Source organism: Takifugu rubripes, chromosome 21 (assembly GCF_901000725.2).
Source record: "Takifugu rubripes chromosome 21, fTakRub1.2, whole genome shotgun sequence".
In the NCBI taxonomy this organism is placed as follows: Eukaryota; Metazoa; Chordata; class Actinopteri; order Tetraodontiformes; family Tetraodontidae; genus Takifugu; species Takifugu rubripes.
The window spans coordinates 15,612,825-15,628,683 of record NC_042305.1 but is presented as its reverse complement, the minus strand read 5'-3'; the positions used below and the strand labels follow the sequence as shown (position 1 = coordinate 15,628,683).

At 45.1% G+C, this 15,859-nt stretch overlaps 1 protein-coding gene across 1 annotated transcript; it reads right to left on the bottom strand.

The window, feature by feature from the left end:
• Positions 1-941: 941 nt before the first annotated feature.
• scarf2 (scavenger receptor class F, member 2) lies at positions 942-14,801 on the bottom strand. The gene is made up of 11 exons (XM_011615969.2): positions 13,833-14,801; positions 11,571-11,629; positions 11,373-11,474; positions 10,662-11,181; positions 10,160-10,378; positions 9,901-10,029; positions 9,696-9,799; positions 8,472-8,586; positions 8,212-8,309; positions 4,995-5,150; positions 942-4,460 (listed from the first exon to the last, which is right to left on the bottom strand). The coding sequence occupies exons 1-11, from the start codon at positions 13,940-13,942 to the stop codon at positions 3,256-3,258; spliced, it is 2,817 nt and encodes a 938-aa protein (XP_011614271.2). The 5' UTR covers positions 13,943-14,801; the 3' UTR covers positions 942-3,255.
• Between the last annotated feature and the right edge of the window lie 1,058 nt (positions 14,802-15,859).

The following is a 15,859-nucleotide window of genomic DNA, read 5'->3' as shown; positions in this document are numbered from 1 at the left end:
CGTGGCGACAGGAGCAACGTTCTCAGCAACAATTAAAAGCCGACCTGTTGATCTTAATTTGACTGCATGCTGCCATCTATGTGGAACACACCTTGGATTATTATTTTTCAACATTAGCAACTCAAAAACACCAGAGGGACTATAATTACTGGTAGGGATTTGATCATTTGCAGCACTCACACTGTTTTAATCCCCTCTTATTACTCCGCGTTAAATGTTTTCATTATAATAAAATAAAATAAATGGTCTTAAATTGCTGTGTTTGGCTAAAGCATCAAAATGAAACTGAAAATACAGTGTTTTGCTTTGGCCTTTGTAACACTACATCGGGAACTCGCTAATTTCCTAATAACATTAAACGAGTAGAGCTAAATTTATTCAAAAGCTTTGCTTTAATCTAATTATAAAATCTAGTTTTCTGCACGTCGATTAAATGATGGCAACAAGGCTACTATAGCTGTAGCCTTTGGGGAATATCTGTGTATTCCATGCTGAACTTCCACACTAAAGGGCACTGCAGTCTGCAGCTCTCCATCACATGACCTATACATCTCCGTCTCTATCCATCCCACTTCCTGGTCCGCTCCCTTGTGACCTAGTCCTGCGATATCCTTCTTCACGCCAAAAGAGGACACATATGGAGCGCGTGATTAGCTCCTAAGCATAGAGTAGCCACTGTTTTTTTTCCCATGAAAGGAGCTCTTGTGCACCATCCCGAAGGAGCTGAATGTGCTGCTCTGCTTGACTCGGGCTCTTTGAAGACCTCCAGGACATTGGAGGACTCCTGTCTGGCAGGAAAGAGTCCAGTTCACTCGCTGACTTTCTGGCTGCATTCTTTACATTCATCTGATCATCTTTGTCCCAACGTTTGCCCTTGTGTTGCAGTATCCTGCTAAAATACGCTGTGTTGTACATGGGTTAGGGTAAATGAGGGCCAGGTTCTCAGTTCAGGAGCCATGTGTTGCTTTTCTTTATTCCAAAACAGTAAATAAGGAAACAACGCAATGACCGTACAAACTGGACTCAAATTTGCTAAAAAAAACCCAACAACAACAAACAAACCCAAAGAACTAAAAAACAAACAGAAAAAAAACAACCCACACAAGACAAAATATAGTTTAAAGTTGTAACATTTTGGCAGCTTTTGAGGCGCTTCTTCCAAATACAGCGTGCACTGTAGCATGGATGGAGGCCAGTCAAAAATGGACACTTGGTAATTACACAATGTTATGCTTTTATGTATATGTAATTGCTTCAACAGTGGTATCATAGTAGCAGAATCATACCTGTATGATATTATTATCCTTCAGGAAGGCAACTGGACGGAGCAAGGTTGTTACAGGAATCCTGTGCAGCTATTAACGCCATATAATTACACTCTGCGTCATGCAGTTAAGTGTTACACAAACAATAACATCAACAGAGGACAATTACAAAGCCAATGTAAACTTTACAGGAGATTACTTATACCATAATTCTGCTTCCGAACCGAAAATAAGCAACAAAATGGCCGAAAATGGCAAACACAAACATGAAAGCCAGTTCATTGAGATCAAAGAAATCAGAACGAAAACTTCATATAAGCACAGCTTACAAGGATAATGAAAAGTACACAGTGTATAAAGTAAAAACGTTGAATTAAATACCCAGCGATGTGTTCTGTACCTTTAGGACGACACTTCAAAGACAGATTTTCATGACAGCTGTAACATTTAAAATAATCAGCCAATGGCGTACTACCATCCCCCGCACTGCTATACTGTATCTATTACTCATTGGTCATCGTACGCCAGTACGGCATTCAGAATAGCTTTTTCATTGGTCACAGAAATGGTTTGTTTCTTCATACAACACAATGATTCCAGTTTAAGTATCCCACACCCACATCTTTAACCACTCCACCGTTCGCTGCTTTGAACTGAAATCTAGCTTCTGTTAGCTAAACCGCTCCACAGGTGTGGCTTTCAGGCCTAAAACACAGTACCAGCGAGCCTCGTAACTTAGCCTTGTAACCACTGTCAGCGTACTAGCTTCAGGTGCTGGGAACACTAAAGCTTACTGGTTTGAACAAATAAAGGGTACAAATATTTCCCTTATGCTTTAAAGCAGTTGATATTTGCAGAAGTAAACAATACGCAGGAGAAGACTGGTTTTTGAGCAGAATATATACAGTACAATTTTGGATGGTTTATCTTTCCCCCCATAGTATAAACAAATTTGCCAATGATAAAAATAGCTCGGAGGGCAATGTTGACCTAGATTGGACCAAAGGGAAAGAAAAAAGCTCGAGACAACTATTCCTGTATTCTGATATGTAGAGAATCATTCTTTTACAAAACATCTAATAAAGCTCTTGTTTATTGCCCTGCAATATTTTCCTCAGAAACAGTGAGAGTATCAATTGTTGTACAGGAAAAGAGTTAGCTTCATGAGATTTTAACATTAGATATGTGGAAATATGGTAGCCTGGGATTCCATTGTCTTTGATTAGTGGTTAATGTGAGAGAATAGAAGAATACAAGCAGGTAAACTAAGTCTGTTCCTGGTTTTAAACAGCTTTTTCCCCACAAAATGATCAAAGATAGAAATCAGACATCAGGAAGCAAAGTCTGACACAGCTCAATAATAGAGAATTATGGCTTTAAATCCAAAAATAAAGGGAAAAAGACAAACCGACACTGAGGCTCAGTGTAAGTCAGAAGTTACAAGCAACTTTTTCAGTCACTAAATATAGCATAACAAATGAAATTAGGGGTATCATAATCAAAGGAAGTCTCCTTAAAATGTAAGCTATCAGCCTAAAACTTAGATGAAAAGTGAATGGATGAAAACGATAAGGTGCTTTCCTTGATTTAAATAATGTTTTTCTATGTTGTGTACCATTGGGCGAAAGTAGCTAAAAGCTATTTAATAGCTGTGCGCTACTTGACAAAATGCTAGAATGCAATTATTCACCCTCAAAATCGGCCTTAAATGTGGATGAGACAGAAGAGCAGAAAATGGATTATGATTCATGACACTTGTGTCTGGATACGTTGCAGAACTGTGTACAAAAAAGGACTTATTGAAAAGAAAATACAAAGGTCTATAAAGGCCATTATATTACAACTTACCAACATGAATAAACTGCATCCTTGATTAAAAGAATTACTTCCTTGATTGGTCCAGGAGCCACTTAAACAGAAAAAAATCCTTCAACGATATGTTCATCTTCCATCCTGGTCAATCAAAATCGTCCAGATGTCCATAAAATGCTTATTTCACTACTTGTGGTGGCATTATGGCTGTCTTTGGCTGGGCTGTTTTACTCTCAGCTGTATCCAAAGTGCCCTCCTTGCCTTTCTTCCGAGGCGGCTTTTTTATGGGGGTCTTCTTCGGGGTGGAATCTAATGTTGGGTCCGCTGCCTTCGAGCCGTTCAAGTCCTGCTTCTCCGGGCTCTTGGCTTCTGGGACGTCGAGGTCGATGGCCACTGGTGCCACCATCTTCTGGAGGCTGCTTGAGGTAGGCAGCAGGGGCTTGGTTGAGCCTTGGTGGCTCAATCCAGTAGAGGGGGTTCTTTTGGCTTTCTGCGGAGGCGTTGGTTTCTCCCGGATTCCTTTGGGTGTGGAGATGCCGTTGGTTTTTGTCAGACCCGTTCCCTCGTTCCTGTTGATGCTCTGGGTTTTCTCTTTGAGCTGAGCAGCCAGGAGCGTGGCAGCCTCAGAATTCATGTGAGGGTGAATGACCTTGGGGCTCTTGGGCGGCTCCTTCGGCGTTTCTTTGGGCAAGTCCGCGCTCTTGTCGGATGAAGAGCTGTGAAAGCTGCTTATCTTCTTCAGGGCATTCTGAACTACGCCGCTGATTTGCTCCATGTGGCTGGGACTGCTGTGCTCGTCTGTAGACTTCTTCCCTCTCGCAGATTTATGTTTGCTGGGGGAGCCATTCACTCTCACCTCTTTCCACTCCTGTTTCTTTTGTTGCTCAGAAGCTTTCTCTTTTAGTTTTTGTTGCTCCTCGCTCTTGGTAGAGCCATCACTGGAGCTCCTCTTCTTGTCCTTTGCTATTGTGAGCACCTTTATTACCCCCTGCTGCTCAGGCTGGGGAGAGCCTGGAACATTTCCATGAATCCATGACACCTTGGGCTTGGTGGACGGGTCCGGTGGACGTGGTTTTGTCTTGCCAGGTGAAGGTGGCGGCTTTCCGTTGCGTTTCACCTCAGGTATAAAAGCACCCTCCCCTTCTTTGCTGATATTATCCTCTTCCTTGGACTGCTTAGAAAGGCGTGCGATGCGAGCATAGAGGGCTGGAGTAGCAGAGTCGGAGCCACTAGTGGAACCGTCACTGTCAGATGATTTAAGGAGGGGCTGCTCATTACCTTCTGATTTAGCAATGCTGGTGTCTTTCAGGGATGTGTACTCTCCTGCATCGTCTTCGTTAAAGGCCTTGTCGTGTCTTGTCTCTTTGTTTTCATTTATAGATTCTGTGGATCAACAAATTGGATATGTTAAAGACTATACAACATCGCTGACATTGGTGTGGCCACTAGCATTTGGAGGCTAATTCAAGTATTAGCCGTTTGTTGATACTCCTCTTTGCAGTTCCCAGGGGGCCATGGGGAACTGTGCACCAATAAAATCAAAGAGATTAAATGTATTGTGTGATAATACCCTGGCTGATCTGTTTGGGCCTGTTTTAAGCTACCCGTGGAGACTCTAACGAGCAACAACCAAAAACTCTGTAGGTTCGTCAGACTTCTAGAATAGAAACTGATGACCGACCTCCAAGAATTCAGTCAGTGTTTAGATATGTCCCATTGTGCTGACTTCACCATTCAATTTCCTGTTTAGAAACCCTCCTTATCGAAGCTAACTAGCGCCTAGATGGCATCTGGACGACAATGCGTAATGGCTTTTTCAGAAATGTGAATCACTGCATGGCCCACCTTGGGAGATTAATCTGTGTGTGTGTGTGTGTGTGTATAACTAAATGCTTGTTTACTGATATGGTGACTCACCTTCATGGGGCACACAGTACACCCGCTCTTCCTCTCTACTCTCAAAGGAAGAAAAAGACTCCTGGGAGGACCAGGACGAGGGGGGAGGCTGCTCGACCACTGACGGGGGTTCGATGAAGCTGCAGTTGAAGGTGTTCTCCGGGTCGTGGTGGGCTACTGAGAACAGAAAACAAACAAAGGAGCCGAGAGGTCAGCCAGAAGGCGTTGTACCATCTTACAAGAACAACAATTCTGCTGTCAGTCACTCTTAAACCTGCTACAGAGTTTGAGAAAACGATGGCTCTGTTGAAAACCTTGTACTGCTAATACATCCACCTTTGAGGGATGACGTGGTCCCCACAGTTCATGCTTTTTATGTTTCAGGGAGGCTTTCCCTGCTAAAGATAAGAGAAACTCTGTTTTCATTGGTCCTAAATTGGAGGCTGTCATTGTATTCTCATTTCTGAAGTCAGTTAGCAAAACAAGAACAACTTTGGATGTAACAGTAAGCTTTCAAGTGTTCAGAAATTCAAATGGAATGAATGGACAAAGAATTGTGTATTTGCGTCTCATCAAAGTTTATTTTCCTCATTTCTCTTTAGTCACGACAATATTCTGCTGATTCTGCAGTTTCAGGGCAGCTGCGGTTTTTGAGGGAGACTTAGAATGATCTTCACATCTGGCATGAAGTGCATAATTTCGTTCTAAACTCCACTGCCTTGTTAACATGACGCCACATCAGATGATCATGTTTGTAGGTCCGATAAATGTTTATTTAGACTAAAGATAGGTTCAAGAAATCCCCTAACTGTCCAAGAAAGAGTCTGTGCTTTGCAACCGCTCTTGTAGTGATGTTTGATGAAGTAAAATGTGTTATGACGTGTTTTAATTAAGCTTCAGAAAAGTGCAGATGAACAGCATTAGCAATGAGGAGGATATGCTTGATATTGTGAAGCAGCAGTATGAGCATCTGGAGAATGCGGAGCAGCTATGTTAGTCAACGAGCTAGCATATGGTCATTCCGCGCTCTCACTTATGTGCTGTAATGAACAACTGCTGCCCTTCAAAGCTGCTCGCTTCAGACTGCGGTGCCACTGCAGCAGACTGGACGCCACGGTGATCCCCCCATACATGGAAGCCAACATACAACAGGGCATTACTGACACACCCCAGCTGCACGGCTCCACCACCAGAGTCGCTCCGTGGGGGGATGTGTTAACAAACTTGCAGCAGAGGTTTAATGGCCTGAGCGCTGGGCTTCAAGTTCAGCTGCCTGGATATGAGAAACGTCTTTAACCCTGAACAAGCTTGCACAGCATGATGATAACATACAATATGCAGAAGAGGATCTAGTAATCTAATCGGTGAAAACTATTTCCAAAAAGTTATCCAATAAAGTCAGAGCAGCTTGCCTAAAAGAAGTCATTGTGTGGTTTTCTTTTATGAAGATAAAGTAATTGACGGGGGAAGTTTTCTTGAGTTAGCCTGTGAATGGATGTCAAGTTGTGTGTTACCTCTCTCCCCAGCCAACTTTCCACAGATAAATAAAACAGAGAGAATTGCAGGAGTCTCTCTGCATTCACCGCTGAGGAACCATTTGGAAACAGAGGAAGCAAATAATGTCTGACAGACAGACATCTGTAGTGTGCGCAGTAAAAATGCGAAGAATGGAATTCAAAACCTCACACAAATAAGCTGGTTGGGCCAAGTGAACAATAACTGTTCACAGACAGAGCTATCTGTATTATGCTAACAATGCTAACAGAGAGGTAAATGTCATCTTTCCTCTCTTTAACCCCCCATTCCTTTCGCACTCTGTCTTGCCACATCTGTTGCCCCTGACTGTGGTGTGGATAAATCACAGTTCTGACACGAGCAGGGGTAAATTTGACCACTTCCTGTTTCCAACCCCAACGGGCCCCCTCTGGAATGTGCGTGTCTGTGTGTGTGTGTGCGCGCAGGACTAAGTCACTCCAAAGTTTGGCGTTTCTAAATGTTAGCAGACCGCACTTCTGCGGCTCGCCCGAGATGAGGCCGAGTATAGCAACAGTTTGGATAAGGAAGAAGAAGGACAATAGAGACGCGGCGGCGGTTCAGCGTGAAAAGGCTGCAGGATCGTATAGAAGATGAAAAGTTTATGGAATAGCTTTTAAAAGTCATTACAATGGTATGATACTGGAACACCGCTGTGTACTCCACATCCCCGATGATGTTCTGCGGCGTTAAAAACGAGTCAGCTACGTGCTGCAGAGGCGCAGGGGGAAAAAAAATCAGGTCATCATGTGTTAGCTCCCTCCGCGGCACCCTGACTTCAGCAGAGCCTCATTGAAGACTCAAATTACAGTTTTTCCCTCAAGATGTTTAAAATGAAACAAAAAAAAAATAGCACAGCACAGAAATAACGCCATGAGCGAAGCACTGCCACGTCTATGAAAAACAGAAGTTTGGAAATGACGGAAAAAAAAACGATTCTGATGAAATAATAATGTTTTTTTGCCAGAAGTGGAAAGAAAACATCCACAAACGCATTTTAAAAAAGAGTAAAGTTAAATTTTGTTTGACCTTCCAACCCGTTTCTGAGTGCTCTGCGCAATAGTCACGTTTGAAAATTCGCATATATTTGCTGTCTACTGCCACAAAAAAGGGCCCGAGGGGGTCACAGACAGATCTCTCTCACAAGACCACCAGAATCCCTGTGCGGAGCACCACAGCTCACCACACAGTGCAGCCTTTGATAGCACATCACTCACCATAACCCCGGGCCCCTGACAACCACTGGACTTCTTTTAATAACACAACCCCCTTGGCCCCAAGGAGGGAAGCAAAAACTTGGGGATGATGATGATGATGATGGAAAGAAAATGGGGGGGGGGGGGGGGGCTCCAGTTTAGGGCTGTAATAATATGAACACATGGCATTTTAGGGTGCCAAGAATAATAAGGGGCTCTAAAAGCAGCGCATTCCTTTCAAATGAAAGCCCACGCTCTCCTGGCAGCCGCCATACACCTTTCAACCCTGTTCATCATCTGACACGCACAGGTTGTGCTTAAAACGTAACCCTGCCACCGTCCCCTGTGTTCCACTGCAGATACGCACCAGGATGGCCACCGTGCGGGTGGCTCCCGACACCTCTACTGTGTTGCCGGAAGGCAATCGGCCATTAGAGAAGCCACGAGTGATGCTTCTGCTGTGTTGTACAGGCACCAAAAGTGATTACGTAAAAACACAACAGACTTACCAACGACTTTGGGCAGTTTTTGCCGTCTCAGTGGAATACGGGGAAGTTTAGTGCTGATTCTGCTGAACCGTCCGCACAGGATCCGCTTTGCTTTTTTACTGTTGGAAGAGTCGCAACCGTTAGGGGCAAAGCCATAAAAATAGAGGGAGGTGCGTCAGACCGGACTTAACATGGAGCAGATTTAGCATGTGATGGCTGTTTTAAGTATTTTCTTGTTTTTGAAATAGCCAGGATGGGGACGCCTGAGGTCTGTCACTCACTTGTGGTCGTCTTTATGTCGACAGAGGCAGCAGCAGAAGAGCAGCGAGAGCAGGACGATCAACAGAAAGGAGACCAGGCTTCCCGCTGCGATCACCCCCATCCGCTGGTTCGGCTCTGAAAGATGACGTGCAGGTGATTCTGGGTGTGTCATGTCAGCATTAAACTACCTGGCAGAGCTAATTATCATGATGAGCTGGAGAAGCCCGCCTAAGTGACTTGATGAGTGGGTCAAGCTACAGTAATCCATCTTCTCTTAATGTCAGAGGTGGCTTTAATAACACAGATAGAACTTAGGGTGAATTTCAATCACTGGTTGGTATCTCTGAGAAAATTAGGATACAACAGGCCATAAATCAGAGCAAATTACTCCCTATTAATCTTATCTCCCTTGAGGTATTGGGCCAATTAGCCTTTTGTTGAAAATTTCCCGTCGTTGCCCCCCCCCCCATCGACTCTCTACCCGCCCACCATTGTCTACAACCTGAACGCGATTAATCAAAGAGTTATTAAGGCCCCTCCCTCCTCGAGAGGGGCTCATGCTGAGATAAAAACTGCTGCATTGCAGCAAGTGAAGCCAGTTTTTTTCCCCTTTCTTGCTTTTAGAACTGATCCGAGCTGCTGGATAATGGAAAAGCGTCACTGCGCTACGCTGACAGCCGAATCAGACATTCTTGTCCCATTGAGAAAGATTTTCCCTGCCTGCTACCAACGACGGTCCTATCAAGCTTTAGATTTTCCTTCCCTCTTCATTCCTGTCTATTTTCCAGCTTCTCTCTTTCCTAATTTTTCCTCCATCCCACTCTGAGTGCTCCCCTCCTCCCTCCCTTTCTCTCTCTTCCTGTCTCTCTGTCTGAACAGGAACTGAGCCAACAAACACAGCCATAAAAAGGACACCGGTCTCGGTCTGGAAACACTATCAAGGCCTCGCTAAGTTAACTCCGCCATTACACACACTGACCTGAATAGACGTGTTTGTTTGTACTTTGTGTGTACGGCCAACTATTAGACATTTAATACGTAGGGAGCGTTATGCCATCTGGCTCTTTGAGCAAACAGTTCAAAAGGTCGTAAGTCTTTCTGTAGATGCCGCTCAAGCACGCAATAGTTGTTTTCCTGTCTCACAAAATGTATAAGTCCGTCTAGACGACGGTTGTTTCTGGCTACTGTTTGGGGGGGGGGTATGAATCTTGTGGTTTCATGGGTAAAAATCAATATTTTCTTACGAAGATAGCAAGCGCCAGACACTGGATTGCAAATTTTATCGTGACACGAGCAGGTCTGGTTGCAGTTCACTCCATACTGGCCAGGCTGACAGGTCCTATTGCAGCTAAAGTGGAGAGGCAGAGGAAGAAAACACGTCTGTTTAACGTTCGTTCGTGCTGTTAATGGCACAAAATGCCCACAACAGCATCGCACAGCGTGACTTACTAGGTGCCGTAAAAGCCGGGGTCGCACAGGCACTCCCCCGTGACAACATGGCAGATGCCGTTAAAACAGTGGCCGCAGTTGTTCTCGCAGTTCTCTCCATATGTGCCATTGGGGCAGCGCACTTCACACCTATGGCACGCAAAAGGAATGCCGTTATTACAGCCATTTTCAGGCGTAACGGTGCATTATCACAGCGTGGGAAACGGCGTTACGGTAGCTGCTGGTTAAAGGAGCTGCCGCTGGGCCGACCACGACGTACCTGTCCCCAATCCAGCCGGGGTTACAGTGGGAGCACTTCCCGTGGATGGGGTCACAGTGGTGCCCGTCTTTACACGCGGGACACACTTCCTGGCAGTTGTCACCAAAGAAGCCTTTCGAGCAGAGCTGGTCACAGCGTGTCCCGTTCCAGCCGCGGTCACAGGTGATGCAGCGCCCCTCTGTCACCTTACAGGGCTGCTGACCCTTGCAGTGCCCACACCTGCGGTCACAATAAAGGACTTAATAAAGGATCCAAACCACGACAGAACCCCTCTGTTCTGATGTCCCAGGAAGTGATTTTGAATGATTAAAGGGGTACATAGGGTTAAAAAAAAACACAGCTGAGGCTAGAAAAAAGAAAATGAAACAACAAACAAAAGCATAAATTGCATTTGGAAAGATGTATCTATGTCATCTACTGCTTGTTATGGCTTCATGATGGTTTTCCATCTGCAGTCAGTGAAATATTCTTTGTAGGGGAATTTTTTCCCGTTAATTCTCACCTGTTCCTGCAGTTTTGTCCGTAATACCCAGCAGGACACGGCTCCCTGCAGAACTTCCCACGGTACCCTGGGGTGCACGTGCACGACCCGTCAGCTGGGTTGCACTTGCCGTTAACACACTGGCAGTACCGTTCGCATCGCGGGCCCCACAGTCTTTCGCGGCACTGGCAGCGTCCTGTGAACTGCTCGCACGGCGAGTTGTTGCAGTTGCACTGGATCCCGCAGTTCCTCCCGGTCCAACCGGGATTGCACAGACACCGGCCCGTCATCGCATCGCAGATGGAGTTGACGCTGCAATAGCAGTTGTTGTTGCACTGGGGACCCCAGACACCGGGGTGACACGTGCACTTTCCGGTCTCTTGGTCACACTTGCCCTTTTGGCACAGACAAGCGTTCTCACAGTTCGACCCCCAGCGGTTGTGGTTGCAAGTACACTTGCCGGTCAAGTCGTCGCACTGGCCGTTGGGGTAACAATTACATTTCCCTTTGCAGTCGGGTCCCCAAAACTGTGCAGGGCACTCTGTTGACAGACAGTAAAATGGTCAGGGGTGATAAACTTATGTAAACAAATGTAGAAGGCTGCAGTCATGGTCAATTTGAGCGACCTGCCAACAACATATATACCATTATGAGGCTGCAATGGCTAAGCTGTATGACAGTAGAAAATAAATAGCAACAGTGTTGACAATAAATCGAAAATTCAGCCCTTACTGGTGTCACAGCTAGCTCCGAAGTATCCGTGACGACAGCGGCATTCATTGGGCCTGACACACACCTCGTTTTCCTTGCAGGTGAAGTTGCCTTCGCAGAGAGCTTGAGTGGACACAAAAGGACATGATGAGCCAAGCGTCTGGGCCAATATGCCAGGGGACATGCAGGACTGACGGACGCCGGTGCTCTGGTACATACGTGTCAGGCATTCGTTCCCTAGCTGCGCCCATCCGACACAGCACACAAGTCCCGGCGACCTGGAAAAGCAGTTGTGAGATTGTAAATGAGAGGGCAACCCACGACCACCTCCCCAAACAGATGGCAGCTCCAACTGATGTGGCTGTTTCTGCAAATGCTTGCGGGATGATATGTTGCACATATGCTTAGCATGTGTTTGCATACGGCGCTAAAGCCAGCGCTACGTGTTTAGCGGCTTGTCAAGCTTTCAGCAGGGAAACATGAAGGTAAAGAGACAACTTTTAGCAGGCGATCATCTATTCCTCTCCCTCCTGCAAACACGATGGGCCTCTGCAAAATGTCAGCTTTGAATGTAAAACTGGAGGAAGCAGAACGCTTTAAATCAATAAACAGAGGTCAACATTTTTCTTGTCCTTCTAAAATAAGAACATGGTATCCATCAGGTCTCACCTCTGCATGGCTTCACTTCCCAATGAAGCATGATGCATTTATGTTGCTTCAGATAACAGTTTTACGCTATTATTTCCATGATGCAACACTTAGATCCACTTTTTCGGAACTTTTTTCCTTCCAGCTATTGAGAAACTCCATCGCATATGCATGGAGTTGGCTCTTTCTGGACTGATACTGATTGATGTCAGCATTCAGAAAAATGGATTGTGCTCATTGTTGTGAAGAATTAATTTGGTGTTTAGAAGCCAGGCGTTACATAAAGAGGACCACCAAAGGACCTCAGTGGCTTTCTTTTGTAGTTTAAAAGAAGCACTTTTCCTCCCCAAAAGACTTTATTGATGGACTTGGGAGCAGCTACAATGTTGACACAAGTGATGACATGAAACAGGTTAAAAAAATCCATTAAAACCGCTGATGATCTATAAAACAGTTCCAGGAAAGCTGTGTCAGTGGAGTGTTATCGAGAGCGCCCCCTGGAGAGCAATACAAGCATCTCCAGATGTGGAGCCTACACATCTGTCTGGCTGCTTGCTGGAAATGGCTCCGCCCCCTGATGGATAGCGGACTGGGGGCACATTAAGTGCTATGTCAAAAAGTAAACATACAAAGTAGCGCAACAACAGAGGTGAACATTTTGGGGAGTTTAGATCAACAAATGTCGTTTCTAAATTGTGGTTTTATTTATTAATGGGAAAAAAATATCCAAACGTATTCGGCCCAATGTGAGAACCTGGTCCCACCTGAACCTGGTGACTGGTTGTGCAAACCTTGGTGGCAACAACAGCGATTAAGTGTTAATGACACCTGGCGATGAGTGTTTCCCGACGCTGCGCAGCAACGAAGGCCCCTCTGCTTCACCGGTGTTTTAACTCAGCCACCTTGAGGGTTTTCAAGCATGAACTGCTTGTGTAAGGTCACGCTGCAGCTCCTCAGTTCCAAATCTTTTTTTTTCTCCAGACTGCTGCATAACCCAAGTGTTCTTGAACTTGAGGTCATGAACCTCGGGATTTTCTGGTAGACAGCAGAATTCTTGGTCCCATCAATCACACTCTACCACCAATTCTGACTGTCCCTTTTATCAAATGCTGTGTTATTTTTATACCAGATGTGAAGGCACATAATTCAGAAAGGCCAATTATTGCCTCTTTGGTCAGAACATTATTCCAAAAGTTGACATTGTCTGGATGTTTTTAGGCAACTGTGAGGGCTTCAGCTCTTTACGTGATGTTCTGGGTTCTTCTGTGACCTCCTGAATGAGCCTGGTGCTCTCGTGGTGAACCGTTGTTCCCAGTTTGCTCCATTTGTGGACAATGACCCCGCGCGTGGATTGCTGGAGTATAAAAATGCACTGGAACTGGCTTTGTAACATGTTCCAGAGATTTCAAACACTTTGCTTTCTGTTCTTGTATCTCTTTCCCTCAAGGCAGGTGTTCATTTTTCAGATCCCATTTCGATTGAAGTGATTTACTATTGGAACGGGTCTGGTAAGTCATCAGATCTGGGTGTGGCCAGGGGGCATTAACGCAGCTTTCCAAATAATGTGGCTAATCACAGTTCAATCATGGTTTAACAAGAGAGGGCAATTACTTCCCCACATAGAGTCACGTAGCGCTGGAGAGCGTTGGCCCCTAATGACATCATCATCTGAAAACTGCACTCTCTATTTACTCGGGATATCTTTGTCTACATTAAAATAGTGTCTGATCTGAAACACTTAAGTGTAATAATAATAATAATAATAATAATAATAATAATATCGTTCGTTTTTTCTTTTCACAGCCCAGAACTTTGCTCTAAATGGATACTCACCCCGGCACTTTGCACACATTCTTTCCTTTCGGGTTAAGTTCTTGGCTGAAACTGGAGCAAAAGAAGAGACAGACCACCGCAACAACAGCAAAAGAGTTCTTCAATTCCATCGTACACGCGGCAGCATCCTTCTAGACGCCGTTCTTTCTCCGCATATCTCGTCTCCAAAAGTGGCGACGGCGTCTTTTCACTGCACTTGAGCCCCCCGGATCGTTTTTCCCGATAAATCCAGATTAATCCGCATAATAAATGTCAAATCTGCGTCCAGTCGTGTGCGTATAAAACTCGCCAACACCTACGCCATTTACAGAGATCGGTGCAGGAGAGGAAAGTGACCGGCCGCAGGAATCCCAGACTTGTAGCTTGAAAAAGTGATCAAACCAAAGCGCGCAAATCACAGAAACGCTGCTGGAAGCTGCTCTCCGGGGGTGCGACGTTTATCCTCTGGAACTTTTCGATGTCCACTATCCAGCAAACGGGTCCAGACGCAACATCAAAAATAGCGCTGACAAAAGAAAAACAGCCTCAAAACCATGAAACAACTCCCTTCCCCATCAAAAATGTCCTCGACGCGTGGGGAAACGTGCGCGTCCTTCAGAAAAGTTTGCTGCAACGGAGCTCCCTTGCGCCTTTTCTTCTGCGAGGAGAAGAGCTTAATCCGCAACTTTTGCCTTCTCTTGCGCTCTCAGGAGTGGCATGAGGGAAATTCCTGATTTGTTACTGTATCTTTGGCTGTGTGCGCCATGCGTGCGCCACCAAATTTACATAGTCTGAGCCCGCGTGTGCGCATCGGGGTGTTATTTTAAAGGCCCGGATCAGGTATCAAGAAGCCTTTTGTTAATAATGAACAGTTAATTTATGATTCTTACGAACCATTTGTGACTATCACAACCCAGATCTGTCCTGATTAATTGCAAAAGAGGCGCGTTGGACGCATCGTGTCGTTTGTGGAGCTCAGGAGATGAAGATGCAGGGTTTGTTTCTATGACACAACGTTTGGATGAATTTGATTTAAAACGCCAGTTTGAACCTTTATGGAGAGGGCTAACGCGATGGTCGGAGGCGGCCGCTGGTACAGAGTACATGTTGAACAATGGCGCCCCCATCTGTTGACGAGCAGTAATTCAGGAATAGGGCAACTGATTGCTATAGATGTGGTTATAGATGTGGTGCTGGGAGTTAAAGTGGAACCAAGTGTCAAGTGTTTCTGTTTCTGGGTTTAGGAGCTCACGACAGATCTGGCTAGCGATCAGCATCGAAGGTGTCCCAAATGTACCCATTCAAAACTGTCTTTTTTAAATGGATGGACTAACAATTAAATTCTAGGACCTGTCAATCAATAATTTTAATGAATCATAGTGTTATTTTGTTGCCATGCAGGCGGGATTTTAGCTACAGTCTCCTACAGAGGAGCTGTATGAACCTTATTTTTAAGGCTCGTGAGGGTTGTTGGAGTCTGAGGTTGCTAGTCTGCTGCAGGGCTCACTCACACATTTAATGGCTGCAACCTAACGCTCATGTCTTTGGACTGTGGGAGAAAACGAGACCCCAGAAAAATACACACATGCAATCACACTCCACACAGAGGGTCAAACCGAGAACCTTCTGAAATCAACATTAAGGAGTAAATTATGATCAACTGACCCACTGGATGCAGCATTGTGATGAGGAGAGGGTGTTGGATGCTGGCCTGAGGTATTTCAAAAGTGCAACAAAGGGAAATAAAATAAAACATACTGGAATAAATAAATACAAGTATGAGAAACATACATCAAATTGTACCTGAAATACAACAGGTAAAAATCCAAAAATGAGCAACAAACTGTTCATACACAAGAAACAAAAGAAAAAGGCTCAGGTACAAAGACAATTTGGCAAGGAATGCACAGCGGGGGTGACTTTCAATACACGGGAAAACACCTTACAGGTGAAATAGACAAGCAGTTTACTAAGCTAGGGAAGTAAAAGTTACTGCCCAGTGGGGGAAGAAAACTCACGTTTCCAGCTCTGCAAGCGTGGGATCAGCG